This window comes from Microcebus murinus, chromosome 23, assembly GCF_040939455.1.
Source record: "Microcebus murinus isolate Inina chromosome 23, M.murinus_Inina_mat1.0, whole genome shotgun sequence".
NCBI classification, from domain to species: Eukaryota; Metazoa; Chordata; class Mammalia; order Primates; family Cheirogaleidae; genus Microcebus; species Microcebus murinus.
In genome coordinates, this window is record NC_134126.1 from 34,402,415 (window position 1) to 34,417,525 (window position 15,111).

Here is a 15,111-nt window from a genome sequence, read left to right on the forward strand (position 1 = left end):
AGTTAAGTCTTTATGTCTTTTTCCTAAAAATAATACAGAAACTGAAGTTTGCTTTTGAATTAACAAACTTCTCTGGGATAATAATTTGTAAATTTTTCCCTTTAATCATTCTTTTGCTGGGTTTTAAAAAAATTTTTGGAATATTACAGGGGTACAAATGTTTCGATTACAGAAATTGCTTTTGTACCATTTGAGTCAAAGTTGTAAGTGTGCCCATCACTCAGATAGTGTGCATTTTACCCATCCCCTTCTTCCCCTGCACCTGTTTGATTTCTGATGAATGTTATTTCCATATGTGCACTTAAGTATTGATCGAATGGTTCCAATTTAATGGTGAGTACATGTGATGTTTGTTTTTCCATTCTTGTGATACTTTGCTTAGAAGAATGGTCTTCAGTTCTATCCAGGTTAATACAAGAGGTTCACTATTTTTTTATGGCTGAGTAGTACTGCATGATACACATATTATTAATCCACTCATGTATTGATGGGCGGTTGGGTTATTTCCACATCTTTGCAGTTGTGAATTGTACTGGTATAAATGTTTGGGTACAGATGTCTTTTTTATTGAATATCTTTTTTTCCTTTGGATAAATACCCAGTAGTGGGATTGCTGGATCAAATGGTAGTTCTACTTTTAGTTCTTTGAGGTATCTCCATGGTACAACCATAGAGGCTGCACTAGTTTGCAGTCCCACTAATAGTGTGTAAGTGTTCCTTTCTCTCTGCACCCACACAAGCATTTGCTGTTTTGGAGCTATTTGATAAGAGCCATTGTCACTGGAGTTAAGTGATATCTCATTGTGATTTTGATTTATATGCATTAGTGTTTTTTTTTTAATAATAACTTTTTCTAAATATGCATTTATACTAAATTTAATGTTGCTATTCTTCTACATAAAGGAATTTAGTTTTCTGTATTTATTAGATTTAAATATTTCAATTTCAGTTATTTGAAATGTTTCTGTGGAAAAGTATATAAAATAAGTAATATGGGATGGCACAGGGGGCAATTTTGTTAAATATTTTTAGTTGTATTTGCTTACTATATATTTCGTTTATAAAATGTACTTTTTATTTTGCTCTAGGAAAATGATTTGAATGAAACTCTCAAATCACTCTATAACCACCCAGTACCAAAGGCAAACACTCCTGTCAATTTGAGTGTGGTAAGTATTTAATCAGTAATTGTTTTTTGGAGTCAGAACAATTTCTCACTTAAGAACGCATGCACCTTCAAGAAATTAATTCTTTGCCAGGTCACCTCTGCTTCCAGGAAAACTTCAGCGCTAGTAATGACATTACTAGGCGATAGCATTGAGATTTTTTGCACTGTTGTAATTATCATAACTTGATACATTAGGTGTGTATTTTGATAGCTGTTAAGTTACAAAATTTAAAAAACTTATTAACTGAAAGTAACCAAATTGTGAGGACATTTTGGTAGTAAGAAACATTGATTTTTCAGGTTAAATCCACATGTAATAAAGGAAGACACACAGACACACACACACACACACACACACACACACACACATACACACTCACACTCTCACTACCCTTCCTAAAATGAAAACAGTAGGAGTAGAAAATGGCATATAACATGTGATAAAAATTCTGGGTGAAAAGTTCTTTCTTCTTTCTCCATACTCCAGTACATTTTCTAGTGTAATCACAAAACACTGGAAATATGGTTAAAGTTTGTCAAAACAGCAAGCTTGTGGTGGGATAGATTGTTTACTGTACAATTGAAACTTTTGATGAACAGTACTATCTGTATCTAAAAACATTCATTTGGATTTTTTTGAATATTCAAAGTTCATGATAAAATATGAATGTTTTCATTATTCATTTATTTGATGTACAGTATAGAATTTTGAAATTTATTTATATTAATTTTGTTTCTTTCAAAAAATAATCTTTTAATAATTCCATTCTTTAAATCTCCACTGTTAACACCCTTGTTTTCACATGCTAGTACTTCATATAGTTCTTAATCTAGAGTCTCTCCTTCCAGTCCTTTCTACAACACTATCAAGTTAAACTTACTTAAATTATATAAAATCCCCTCCTGAGCATGTTTTGTAGCTCCCCATTTTCTATAGAATTTGCTCAAACTTTTGGCCAGGCTTTCAGGATGATCCACTTAGCTTCAATCTGACTTTTCATTTTTTTGTCTCACTATTTTTTTCCGAGTTGATTCTCCGCTCTGGTCACATTGTTCCGTTCAGTTTGGTGAATAAACATGCTTTCCTTTTGCTCTAAAGCCTCTTTATAGACTATCTGTCTTTATTCTAGAACTAGTTCAATTCCCACCTCGGTGAAACCTCTTGTCATGCAGCATAAACTGTTCTTTCTTTCCTGTGATCTTCTCTGCCGCTTTATGTCTGCGGCTGCATCCTCTTTTGCTGTGCCACTGCCAACGTGGAAATGTTTAGTAGTCATTTGGAGATTGGGGATGGATAGCTAAGGGTAACCTGGACTTTTTAACCCAAATTTGGGAGTCATCAAGGTACATGGAATTTAAAGGAGACTATTGAGAGCATAGAGCTGAGGCCGAGCTCTCGTTGCTCAAATAGGCCATGGGGATGAAGAAAGGGGATCCAGTGGAAGAATCGGAGCAAAGATCAGTTAAGGAGAAACTCAGCCGAAGGCATGCAGGGTTTGTGGTTGGTGGAGTGCAGTGGAAAGGGCAAGGAGAGCAAAGAAAAGCTTTTTTTGGATTTTACCAAAAGAAGTCATCTTTGAAAGCATTGTTTTTATAAAGAGATTCTAATGCTTTGTTAATGAGTTAAGAAAATATAGGTACTAAGATAATAGAGATAATATTAGTGAGAAAGACAAAGGTGTTCTCTTTAAATTTGAGTATCACATTTGCTCAGGGATAAATATCTTAAAAAATACATCTCGAAAATACTGGCTATTAAAATACTTTACCTTTATTAATATGAATCATAAGTCAAAGACTTCTAGGCCTCTCTACCTAAGACTGGAAGATTTTGGTTTAAGTCACAGTCACTAAATGTGTGCTGTTAGGCAAGAAAGTTAATTTCTTTTTTCCATTTGAGAAATTGAGTGAGTCAACTTCTGAGAAAGTTGTTTGGGTAATTATATGAAATGGAAGTATCTAAATATTAACATGAAGAGCTGTTCAGGTGTTAGTTGGCAGTGAATTGAAGTTTCTTATATGAAGAAGATAGTTTTCATTGTAGCGGAAATAATCTTATTTAAAATGTTTGACTATGTACTATTTCTATATATGATAGTGATTTTTATAATTAAAGCTTGCTTTTTATATCCTTTTGAAAAAATAGTCTATGATAGTTTTCAAATCTTGTATACCTATTCTCAGGCTGCAGTATCTTAAGTATTAGTAAAATCAGCTGGTTACTTTTGTGTGAAATTCATTAATAGTTTCATTTGATTCCAATAAAAGACTACTAAAGTAATATGCCTAGTGTTATGCTGTTAATCAGGGGCAAATTTAGGACTAGAATACTTCTCTTTAACTACCAGTAGAGGTTGTAGTTTTATGATGCCAGGTTAAAATTGATCATGGAAAGTGTTGTTCCTGTACAAGTGGGTAGTGGCCACTAGAATATCAGATTTTATGAAAAGTTAATCTCTAATGTAAGTGGTTTTCTGAAACTGTCTTTCAAAATCATTAAACATCCATGGATTCTCTATTTTCACAATATGAAAATACTCCCTTTAGGATTTTTCTAGCATAAAATTAGCAAATCAGCATTTAAAATAACATTTATAATTAATGTTATTCAAGTATTTTTCAATGGCTAACGTAGCTACATGGATTTGTCTCAGATACACAGCAAATTGTTGTGTAAGCCTCCCTATGAAAGTATTCATTTTTCTCTCTCATATATCATAAGAACCAAGAGATATTTATTGCCAGTGAGCAAGTTGTGAAAGATCAGCCCTCTCTAGTACCGGTGAGTTAAAAGGACATTGGCTTCTAAAAATCACTATTAAATTGGAAAAATAATTAACTTCTTTCACTATGTCTTTAAGATTCACTCTAGTCCTTTGGGAAATGGTAAATTTGACTCTTTTAAGAAAAGTAATCATTGGGAATATATTTTCTGATTATGCTATTTTTTAAACCATAGTTTTATGAAAATATAGTAATAGTAAAACCCCTTCAAAATCAAAGTAGCTAATGGAAACCAAATCTATGCATAGTCTTCATTTTCCATAGTAATTTTAAAATATATTCCCAAATGAGCTTTCTGTCATGTATTTTATCAAAAGTTCTTATGCTTTATCTCCTATTGTTCTTCTGCCCTGGAAAATTATATGCTATGATTGTGTCAACTGGCTTTGTTCTGACTAGTTCAACTGTGCTCAAATATGGCCAGAATGTTTCTTTTTTAATCTTTAATTATAAGATGGTATTAAATATGTCCTTATGTGATTAAGATATTAAAATAATTTTGGAGATTGATATGAACAGAAGATAAAACGGTTTTCAGTGATTAAGTTGCACTTTGGTTCTGGGTGGTAGAATTTGGGGACATTGCGGGAAACATGAAGGCACGCACACAGTATGTTCATTACATAAATATTTTCATCAAATGTTATACTGCTTTGAACATTATTGAAGCTAATTTGCATTTGTTTAGTGAATGTGTGAGGCTCATATTTTGGAATAAGAATATTTTTAAGAAGTTTTAAACATTTAAAAATTATGTTTGTTGCTGCTTTCTAAATAATATAGTGGCTGATGTTTACAAAAGAGATTTGTTGTGACTTACCACAAAAACTCAGGAATTGTAATAGATTTTGACATACACTTGGGTTAGCAAGCTTTATTTTTCTAGTCTAAACTAAATGTATTTTAAGAAATACAGGCCGGCCGAGGTGGCTCATGCCTGTAATCCTAGCAGTCTGGGAGGCCGAGGCAGGTGGATCGTTTGAGCTCAGGAGTTTGAGACCAGCCTGAGCAAGAGCAAAGACCCTGTCTCTACTAAAAGTAGAAAGCAATTAGCTGGACAACTAAAAATATATAGAAAAAATTAGCTGGGCATGGTGGCACATGCCTGTAGTCCCAGCTACTCGGGAGGCTGAGGCAGGAGGATCGCTTGAGCCCAGGAGTCTGAGGTTGCCGTGAGCTAGGCTGACGCCACAGCACTCTAGCCCAGGCAACAGAGTGAAACTCTGTCTCAAAAAAAAAAAGAAATATATATATACTTCTATATTTTATGTATATATAAAACTTTCTTAGTTATGTACTTTCCTTAGTCTACCTAAATGTATATTAAGAATATATGCATTTATATGTTATATACATATGAAAAACCATTCAGTACTGTACCCTTTTTACCTTAAAACTCTCCCAGGATTCTTCTTTCAATTTTGTTCAATTTTAAAGTGAAAATTTTTAACACTTAACTTTTTATATAAGAAAGTTGTTAAATTTCATATAAACTTGCTAACTCATTTAAGAATATCTCAAATTCAACAAATCATGAGTGTCAGTCCATGGCCTTTATTAATTCAGTCAATATATTTTTTCTATTTTTATTCTCAAATTATATATAACACCCAAAAATTTTAATTCTCTTTTTCTTATGTGATTTGTTTGTATTGATTAGCATTCCTACTTCATTGCCCCTGATGTAACTGGACTCCCAACAATACCCGAGAGTGTAAGTTTTCTGTTTCCTACTTTAATTATTCTACTTACATAGTGAATTTTATTTATTTTGGTCTCATTGTTTATGGATTTATGTATAGAGAAATAGGGTAGTTTGTAATTATCTGTGTTTATGAGACATCATGGCAAAATAAGAAACAGTGATAATATTTCCTTTTCCTCTTTATATATCTGCCCCATTACCCTCTTAATATTTGGTTTTATGTAAGGAAAATTGAGAATAATTATATGAGAAAACTTATTTTTGTCATTTAAACTAGTTAGGATCATAAACATTTAATTAGGTCCTGAGCCCCCCTGTTATCAGGTAGGAGAGAGATCTCAGGAGATTGCTCTGCTGGTAGGGAGGAATACTAGCAGTGGGAACTGTCTTCACACAAATAATTAATGAAATAACTATAGTATTTTAGATTCCTTGTATGTAATTCTGTTCAAGTCTTAGGTGTCTTGTACTTGATTTCCTGATTTTAATTTAAAGTAATAAATATTTCCTAAGGCTTGAAGAATATTATAAGAAATTATAAAAATAGCTAAATTTTGCATTCTATTTAGAGTCTTAATTGTAGCTCTATCAGGAGTATGTTCAGTGATTCAGTAGTTCTTACAAATTAATAATTTGTAGGAAAAATTAACATGGATAAGCAGAAGTAACAAGTATGCTTTTATGATATCAGATAACTGTGTGAAAAGGAAATATTCCCTTACATAGTTTTCTTCTAGCTTCCCTTGGAAACGTAAAATGAATCAGTAGAAATAATCAAAAGTGAAAGTAAAATCAACAGCAATATAGTATTTCCATATATACTTCTTATTTACTTTAGAATTTTACTGTTTTTTTTTCTTTTTTTTATTTCAGCATATTATGGGGGTACAAATGTTAAGGTTACGTATATTGTATTTTTCTAAATATGTTTTGAAATATATTCAGTGTTTGGTTTCTAAAAGCACACAGGTAGTGAATGAAATCCAAGAAAACAATTGTAAATTCTCTAATATCAAACCAAGGCTATCATGGTGTTTTTGCACAGCTGAATTTAGATAAACCCCTCTGAGAAGACTTTGCATTAAGTTGCTCTTCGTGTGGACTTGAGTTAGACCATCAGAGCTCTCACCTACGTAACAGACCCTGCAGTCCTGACTGCTGTGTGTCGTGGGCAGCTGCTCCCACATTGTCCTTAAAGCTGCCTGGCCACGCCCGGTCTGTGACTCTGGTCCCTTCACTTCAGAGTTTCTGATACAAACTCAAAGTCACTCCCTTCTGCTCTCTCTCTGTTTACCTTCCTCTTACTTCTGTTAACAGACAACTCATAGCTTGATTTACCAAATGCCCTGCATTTTTAAAAAGACCATTGCCTTGAAAGTTTAAAAGAAAACATTCTAAGGAAAAACTGCCACTGAGAATAAACATTTTATTTTGTAAAAAGTCCTGGTTGGGGGAAAATAAAAAGCAAGGACGTAAGCATAAGGCAGCATTCTGTGTTGGGAAATAACTCCCCATGGAAGAAGTATCTTTCTTTAAGATTACAGGAAATATGTTGATGCTGAATGCCATTGACTTTCTGTACGAAGGATAGAAGGTGAGGTGGGCTTCAGATGGAGAAAGCCGGGATGAACGTCCCCTCATCCAACTCGCCATCGCTCACTGGCACTCAGAGATTCTGTTGATATGCTCTGTCATGATTTCCAATTTGGGCTGGTAAAATTTCTGCCTTTTGGAAATTGAAGAAACAGTTGAATTTCTTATTTTCTTTCCCAACTAAAAGTTTTAGCCTTCTGGGTCATAGTCCACCCGGTGCTATACAGTTACAGTTTATTATTGGGTCTTATTCAGTCTCTTCATGGATTCATTGCATTTTGATGCACTTAAGTTTGATTACAGGAAATTAAAAATAAGTAATGAGAAGGAGAGAATTTAAAGTCAAAGTTAGTGTAGCTTATCTCAGCTTTGTTCTTATGTGGGGGAAATAATTTAGAGTGCTAAATTAAAAAATCAGTTTAGAGCATCACCAAATTGTATTTGGTTACAGTGACATAAAGCAAGTCTGACATGGGGTATAAACAAGAGATTTTCCTTAATAACAAGACAAATAACTGCCTTATAGATCCATCTCATCCTCTGGGTGCTGTGTACATACTGTGTAGTATCAGATTGTGATTTTGCCTGTATAACAAATGGCAAACATTCGTTAAATATATTTAACGTTATTGTAACGTTATAGGAAATATAATATATTTATAATTATAATAAATAAAATAAATTCATTATATTTAATACAATATATTTATTATATAATAAACATATTATAATAAATAATAAAATAAATTTACTATATTTGATATATATTTAATACATAAAATATTTATTTATTAAATAGCATTATTTATTTGTTAAAAAAAGATTTAAATGTATTTTCTGGGGTAGTGGATTCTTAAGCATCAGTGTGTCTAAGAATCACCAGGAGTTTTTGTTTAAAAAGCAGATTCTTGGGGGCGATACCCTGAAGATGACAATTCAGCAGGTCTAGGTTGGGGCCCAGGAAATTAGCTTGATCCATGATCCTGTGGTCACACTCCGGGAAACACTCTCCTGGAGTAGGTTATGTGTCAGATAGTAACAACAACATATTATTTCATGCTTCATGTGCAGCGGAGTAGCACTGAATTTAATTGTTGTAATGAATACCATTTTAAATGATAACGTCCTCTGAATCTGAAGACATTCTGGTAAGCACATAGAGTGTTTTCCTTCGTGCGCGTGGAGAGCCGCCGCTCACACAGCTGTTTTCTGCCTGCGCAGAGGAACCTCACGGAGTACTTTGTGGCGGTGGACGTGGGCAACATGCTGCAGCTGTACGCCAGCATGCTGCACGAGCGGCGCATCCTCATCACCTCCGGCAAATTAAGCACTGTGAGTACTTCACACTTCTCCCCTCGCGCAGCACGCATCGAGCGCTCCGCAGAAAGGCCTGGAAACCGCGGCAGATTCAGCAGTGTTCCTGTGTGCTTACAAGACAATATCTACATACTTTTTTGATATACGGTTTTAATCTGGCCCTTGAAGTACAAAAGTCTGATTTATAGGAGGCCTTCTCAGATGCATTAAGTCAGGTTAATTATTTTTTCTTATCAAGAGATGAGAGTTGTTTTTTCCCCCCCTTTTTTAACTCTCCAGAGTTCATTTTAGTGCCTTCTACCATATAAAGAATTCTTAAGAGCTATTATGAGATCTTTATTATTCACTTGTGGCTTTTTCCATTGGAGCTACTTGAAAGAAATCAACGGGCCATGATAATAGCTGCTACCCTAACCTGGTAATAGGTGGATTCATCTTTGTTGCCAAGTCGTGGTTTGGGAGTAGCTGCTATAATAGTTTGATTTGGAGGAGCTCTTCAGACTGATAATAACTTAAAAGTCAAAGTAGCATTTTTTTTTTTTTTTTTTTTTTATAAATCATGGGTTTTATGACACTCACTAAAATGTTCTCTTGGAAGGTGTTCATTACTGTGGTAAAGGCAGTGAGAAGAGAAGGATTTTTTTTCAGTTGTAGAAAAATATTCAAAAGTATTTTGCTAGATTTCATAATTTTTTTCTCCTTCAAGCATTAAAAATCTAGTATTTTCAACTTTAATTTTTAACATAAATTAAAATATAGTTTTGAGTAGTCCATGATATCTTTATTAAAAACTGTTTTTCAGTATGACATGAATTTTCTTCACAAATTTGTTTAATTAAAAAAATGTCTTACTCTGCAGTAGTTGAAATAAAAACCTCTTTCCATAATATTTTAGTGTTTTAGAGTAGAAAGAGTTTTAGGATTTCTCTAGGGTATCTGTTTAGTATTTTACCAGTAAGGAGGATATTTGAGAGTGATTACATGGCTGCCCCAAGTCTGAAAAGCTTGTTGGAGACACATTATGTGAAGCTGGGTCTCCTAATTCTCCCTGCAGCAGGATGCCAGGCTGACAAATGTGGTTCTGTTACAATTATGAAAAATCGTGATTGTCAAAGAGTAAGTAACTGAGGCAAACAAAATTCTAGCATTATGAATGGTAAGACGCTTTAACTTGTGTGTGTTCTCCTAATAATTAAAATTTTCACTGTGTACTTTAAAAATGAAAAAAAAAAGGATAAAACACAATTTCTTACATTAACAGGAAGTAATTATTGTCCTATGGTATATAAAAAATATAAGAATGTAAAAAGTTTAAAAGCAACTACTCTTTCCTTAAATGTTTCAGAGATTTCATTAAACAACTCTTAGATAGCTTATTTCTAATTTATGTGAAGGCACCAATCCTTGACCTTAAATGTTACTATGCATAGAATTTATAGCAGATGTATTTTTATGTGTACTGTATATATAAAGGAATTGTTCAAGATAGATTCAAGTAAAGCAGCTTCCCCCACATAAGAAGGGTGAGAAGATCATGAAAGAGAACTTGAATTATGTTTTTTTTTATCAGTTCAACTGCCCTGGAGAGTGAACCAAAACAGAGCTGGTAACTCAGAGGTGCCGTCACCACTAGGTTTTCCTGAACTGTCATAAACACTTGATCTTCAGTTGACCTCGAACATAGGAAACAAGTCCCTGAGTAACACCAAGCCATTATGATAACAATTTGTTTTTTAAGGCAAATATAAAAGATAGCCATGTTAATGTTTACTCTAAACTACAGAACTAGACTCTTATACAATTATACCTAATAATAATTAAACATCCTGTGCAGATACAATTCTAAGAATTTCTCTTATATGTTTCCTTAATCTTTATAGCAACCCTATGAGATCAAGACTACTAATACTCCCACTTTACACATGAAAAAAATTGAGTCAAAGAGAGACTACCCAGCCATTGAGAAGTGGATATAAATTAAAACAAAGGAAAACTTCAATGTCTTTCAAAAGCAAATAGTTAGATTTATTTTTAATGTCTTCACAAACAGAGCAGCTTGTACTTCATCCACATAGCTCACTCCCTCACTGTCTTCAGATCCCTGCTCAGACCCTACTCCTCAGAGCAACCTCTCTTCCATCACCACCTTAGTAAGATAGAGACCTGCCCCCCAGCCCACCCCGCACACATTCGCTTGTGCATTGCCCTAATGCACTCACAGCCATAGGACTTAATAGCTATTTATTGGTTCATTTGTTTATGATCTTTCTCATCCCGGTTGGACATAAGCACCAAGCGAGCTTAGGCTTGACTTTGCTTATTGAATTCTTAGTGCCTGGCACATGGTATGTGCCTAATTAATATTGGTTACATGAGGTAATCCTGATATGAATAACCTAGGCCTATAAGACAAGTTTGTATAACTTTTTAAATCATGATGACAATATTCACACACACACACACACACACACACACACACACACACACACATATCTCCTTTATAATCTTAAGAAAATCATGGTTAAAAATGAGGAGGAGCAGCAGGAGGGGTAAGAAGAATGGTTTTACTTTAATGCTAAGTTAAAGATATCAGAAAAAGAAATACATAAAAATACAACATGATTCAGACTGAATTTCTTCACATCTCTGTAAGATGGGTGAGAAAAAAGAAATAATTGCTTCACTGACTAGTACTTATTTTTTGATATTACTACATCATTTCTCCAAACTTACTCTTTTAAATGCATATATTTTTTCAGCATGTAAAATATATTTTCAATTTTCTGTGAAAGTGGGCATATCAGTACTATAATTTAAAATCTCAAAATTGTATTTTTTCAATTGTAAGGTAATGGAAATAACTCAAAAAGTGTATGCATGGTAACATTTGAGGTCAAGGATTAGTGCTGTAACATAGATTAGAAATAAGCTATTTAAGAGGAGTTTAATGAACTGTCTGAAACATCAAAGGAAAGAATAGTTGCTTTTAAGCTTTTTACATTGTTATATTTTTTATATACCATAGAGATTATAATGTACTTCTTGCTATAAGGAATTGTGTTTTACTCATTTTTCATTTTTAAAGAACACAGTGAGAATTTTAATTATTGGGAGGACACATATAAGTTAAAGTGTCTTAACACCGGTAGTGCTAAGATTTTGTTTGCCTCAGTTATTTACTCTTTGACAATCATAATTTTTTACGGTTATAGTAGAATCATACTTGTTAGCCTTACATCTTGCTACAGGTTTTAGTGGTGATACCCTGGTAGCAAATTAGCTAGTTTAAGGGTTCTTCAGATGTTCTTTGTAGCTAAAAAAATCATAATTTGTACCTTTATAAAGATAAACTTTAAAAAATTTTAGTTCTAAGATATATAAACAAATATATAAAAATATTTAATATTTTTAAAATTTTAATGGGTCCCCCCTCTGTATTTTAAAATATGGCGTTGTGTTAGGACCTATTATTATAGTTTTGCATGTTTGAGATTAAGGAATTGGGACATAATCATTTTTGTTTTCATCCTGTTGACTTACATATTAGCGAGTACACAGGGGAAGGTTTCTGGTAATCCTGAACAAGACATTGATTTTACGCATGCTGTAGGCAGGCTGTAGGTGTCAGCCCCGAGTGAGTCTTGGCAGACGAGCAGAACATCATATCAGTGATGCAGAGGAATAAATCATGGTGTTACAAGCGTCTATCAGTTGACTTATTGCTGTTTTGTGACCATAGATAGGGAGGATTGCTGTTTAAAGCCATGTCATTGGCTCTCAAATCAGCCAGGCATGAAGCCTTGTCATATGCCTCTATAATTGTGCTTCAGCAGACTTTCTCTAACTAGTCAGCTGGGGCTGTGCATTTTGTCTCAGACACCCGGCTGGCCAGCATCTGACAGGAGCGCTCTCATCATCCTGTCAGTGATATGTTAACTAGAGTGCATCTCTGTGGCCTGCAGAAGCAGGTGGAAAGGATGCCTCTCTTGAAAGCAGATGTCTAAATGTTAGCTATTATTTTGACCAGTGTTTCGTTGGTAAACGTTACCCTCTTAAAGCCCGTAAGCACATTAGTTACGGAGATTTGATTGTGTAGTGTGTGTTATTTTTGGAATATGTAGAGCAAGCAATATGCTGTGGGTGCTGGAGTTATGCTAATAAACTGTAATTTCTCCCTTTGTGCGAGTCACCCCCAGGCATCGAAGCATATGCTTTTCCCTCCTCCTCTCGTTAATTCCTTGGAGGGCACGTGCAGAAAGAAACCTTGTGATCTCTGGAGCACCAGCCATTAAAATGCAGATTTTATAGGTTTAGTCAGACTGAAAGGGAGTCCGGAGGATTCTAACCTCTTCATCTGGATTATACATATTCTTGATTTGTCTCTTGATGGTACCACCTGTATCAGCATTTGCTCCGAAACCTTGACGCACAGAGACTCTTTCTGGAGGCTAGGAATTGGACGGTTGGCGAAGAACAAAGATTGCCCAGGCCTTCTCCGCTGTTGGGGTTATCGAGGTGTATTCATGCCCCTCCTGTTTGTAAAGCTGCAGCAGAGAGGGGCAGCTAAAAATTGTTACCAGAAGATCTCAGGGAGAGAGATTCTAGGAACAATTTTTAGATTTTTAATTCTTCCCCAAACCCATAGCAACCAGTTATGTCAGCTGAAATTACAGACGATGAGTCCACTTACTGGTGTATTATCTGGCATGCACACTGCTGTCCTGAACACTGAGACTGTGAGTGCCGTGTGGAGACGGGCCTGCTGAGGCCGCCTGGAACTCTGCTGGGAAGGGGGGTGGCAGGCGAGCCGGAGGAGACAGGGAAACTGGAAGTGTTTGTATCTTTCAGCTTTGGTGGTGCTAATAGCTCTGGTTTTCATGAAAATAAGCTCATATTTCTACCTTATGATTTGGTACAGTTGTCTTCTCAGAGTAAACAATTGGCTTTGAATTCACAAAGCAGAATTTTTACTCTAATGATTATGGGATTATCTAAGGGGTATATTAAATTGTCATTCTTTTAGGTTCTGTAAGCTTTGTTCTTACAACTCTGATATGTATATATTTACAAACATAGGATGTGTATTCTAAATATATACCTGTATATTAAACATATATGGAAAAGATATCTCATAATTTTAATATGAAATATATCATGTATATGTATAATTATTCATTTTCATTAAATTATATGTGATTTAAAAATTATTAGAATACTTACCTCCGCTTATAAAGATTTCGAATTTGTGATTGCTCTGCTATTGTGATCACCTCTTTTTCAATTGCTAGTGGTTTATGATCAGTTTTGTTTTGTTCTTGGTGAGAGATAACTGTGGTTTTCAAATATGACTAATAATCAAGGAGTAGCTTCAGACAATCAGGTTTTATTTATTGGTTATTTGAAATATTATTTGCAGATATGGTAGTAGTGTGATTATACTAATGATGTCTTCTAAAATTAAAGATCTGTGTTTCAGTCCTAACTATTCAATCAATAGATCAGGTGACTTCATGTAAGCCATTTAATTTTATATTTTCTACCCTGAAGTTTCTCCCCCTTTTCTTCTTCTTCTTCTTTTTTTTTCCTTTGCTAATTGGCATGTCTGGAGAAGCTCCCAGGATATGAGCCCTTGCTCACTCCTTGGATGAGGCTGCCAGGGCGCTATGGTCCACAGTGAAACCTGGCAGGCCATAGGCTGGCCAGCAGGATTAGGATAGATCACGCCACACCCTGAAGTTTATTATCTTAAAAATGAAGAAATTGGACAACAGTGATCTCTTGGGTCCTTTCTAGTTGTTAAGTGCAGTGGTTGTTTTATCGTACAGTTTATTTTTTTAGTAGTTGCCAAATTATGTAATCTTTGTATAATCCATTTGGACATACTAACCCATTGTCCTCTGAATGTAGAGTTTGGGTGTTTGTAAAGAGAGAGGATAGACAGGTAAATTTGAGGAATGTTGTAGTGTTAGGCTCCTTAATTTTGGTGGAAAAGTAGAAGACCCTTCTCCAGGAAAAGCAAAACTGCTATTGAATTGACTTGAGAATAGAAAGTAAATTTAGTAGCAGGGGGAACGGTCCTGTAGGGGAGGACGCGTGTTTGAGGACATTGCCCTTTGTGTACAGTGGGATGGCCACAGGCACCCACAGAGCCAAGAAGAGGCTGGTGTGGCAGCAGTGGTGGCGTGTGGAGGGCAACTAGGACGTAAGTAAGCTTCCTGAGGGAGGAGATCTTTGTCTCTCTTGCTTGTCACTGATCCCCAGTACCAGTAATCGTCCCTGCCACACGTTTGGTGCCCCACTCACTGGCTGCATAATCTGGGGCACTTGGTTTAAGCTGGTCTCAGTATCCCCATCTGTAAAATTAATGAAAGAATAAATACTTGAAGGAAGCAAGCGGGCAAGAGAAATTTAGAATAATTTGGCTAGGAAACACTAATAAACGGATGACCAGAGTGTGAGATGATTAGAACTTTCAAAAGGGCTTTGTTTGTTACAATGGAAAGACATTAGAATGACTTTTTAGTAATGAAGTATTAGAATTTAC

The 15,111-nt window shown here is 34.9% G+C and overlaps 1 protein-coding gene and 1 non-coding gene across 6 annotated transcripts in view; one reads left to right on the forward strand and one right to left on the reverse strand.

Annotated features, from left to right (window-relative positions):
* Positions 1–15,111, forward strand: part of DENND1B (DENN domain containing 1B) — a 183,764-nt gene that overhangs the window by 81,783 nt on the left and 86,870 nt on the right. For 4 of the 5 annotated variants that reach the window (XR_012914500.1, XM_075996989.1, XM_012744347.3 and 1 more), the window contains 4 exons: positions 1,089–1,169; positions 3,891–3,950; positions 5,613–5,666; positions 8,472–8,582. Coding sequence is in view for 4 of the 5 variants with exons in the window: in XM_075996989.1 (XP_075853104.1) it covers positions 1,089–1,169; positions 3,891–3,950; positions 5,613–5,666; positions 8,472–8,582 (306 nt within the window). In the remaining variant the exon portion in view is untranslated. The remainder of the gene's footprint in view (positions 1–1,088; positions 1,170–3,890; positions 3,951–5,612; positions 5,667–8,471; positions 8,583–15,111) is intronic. The other variant, XM_012744346.3, reaches the window with a different exon arrangement.
* LOC142864038 (small nucleolar RNA SNORA52) lies at positions 14,164–14,288 on the reverse strand. Its single transcript, XR_012914634.1, has one exon. It is a non-coding gene; the product is annotated as a small nucleolar RNA SNORA52 (small nucleolar RNA).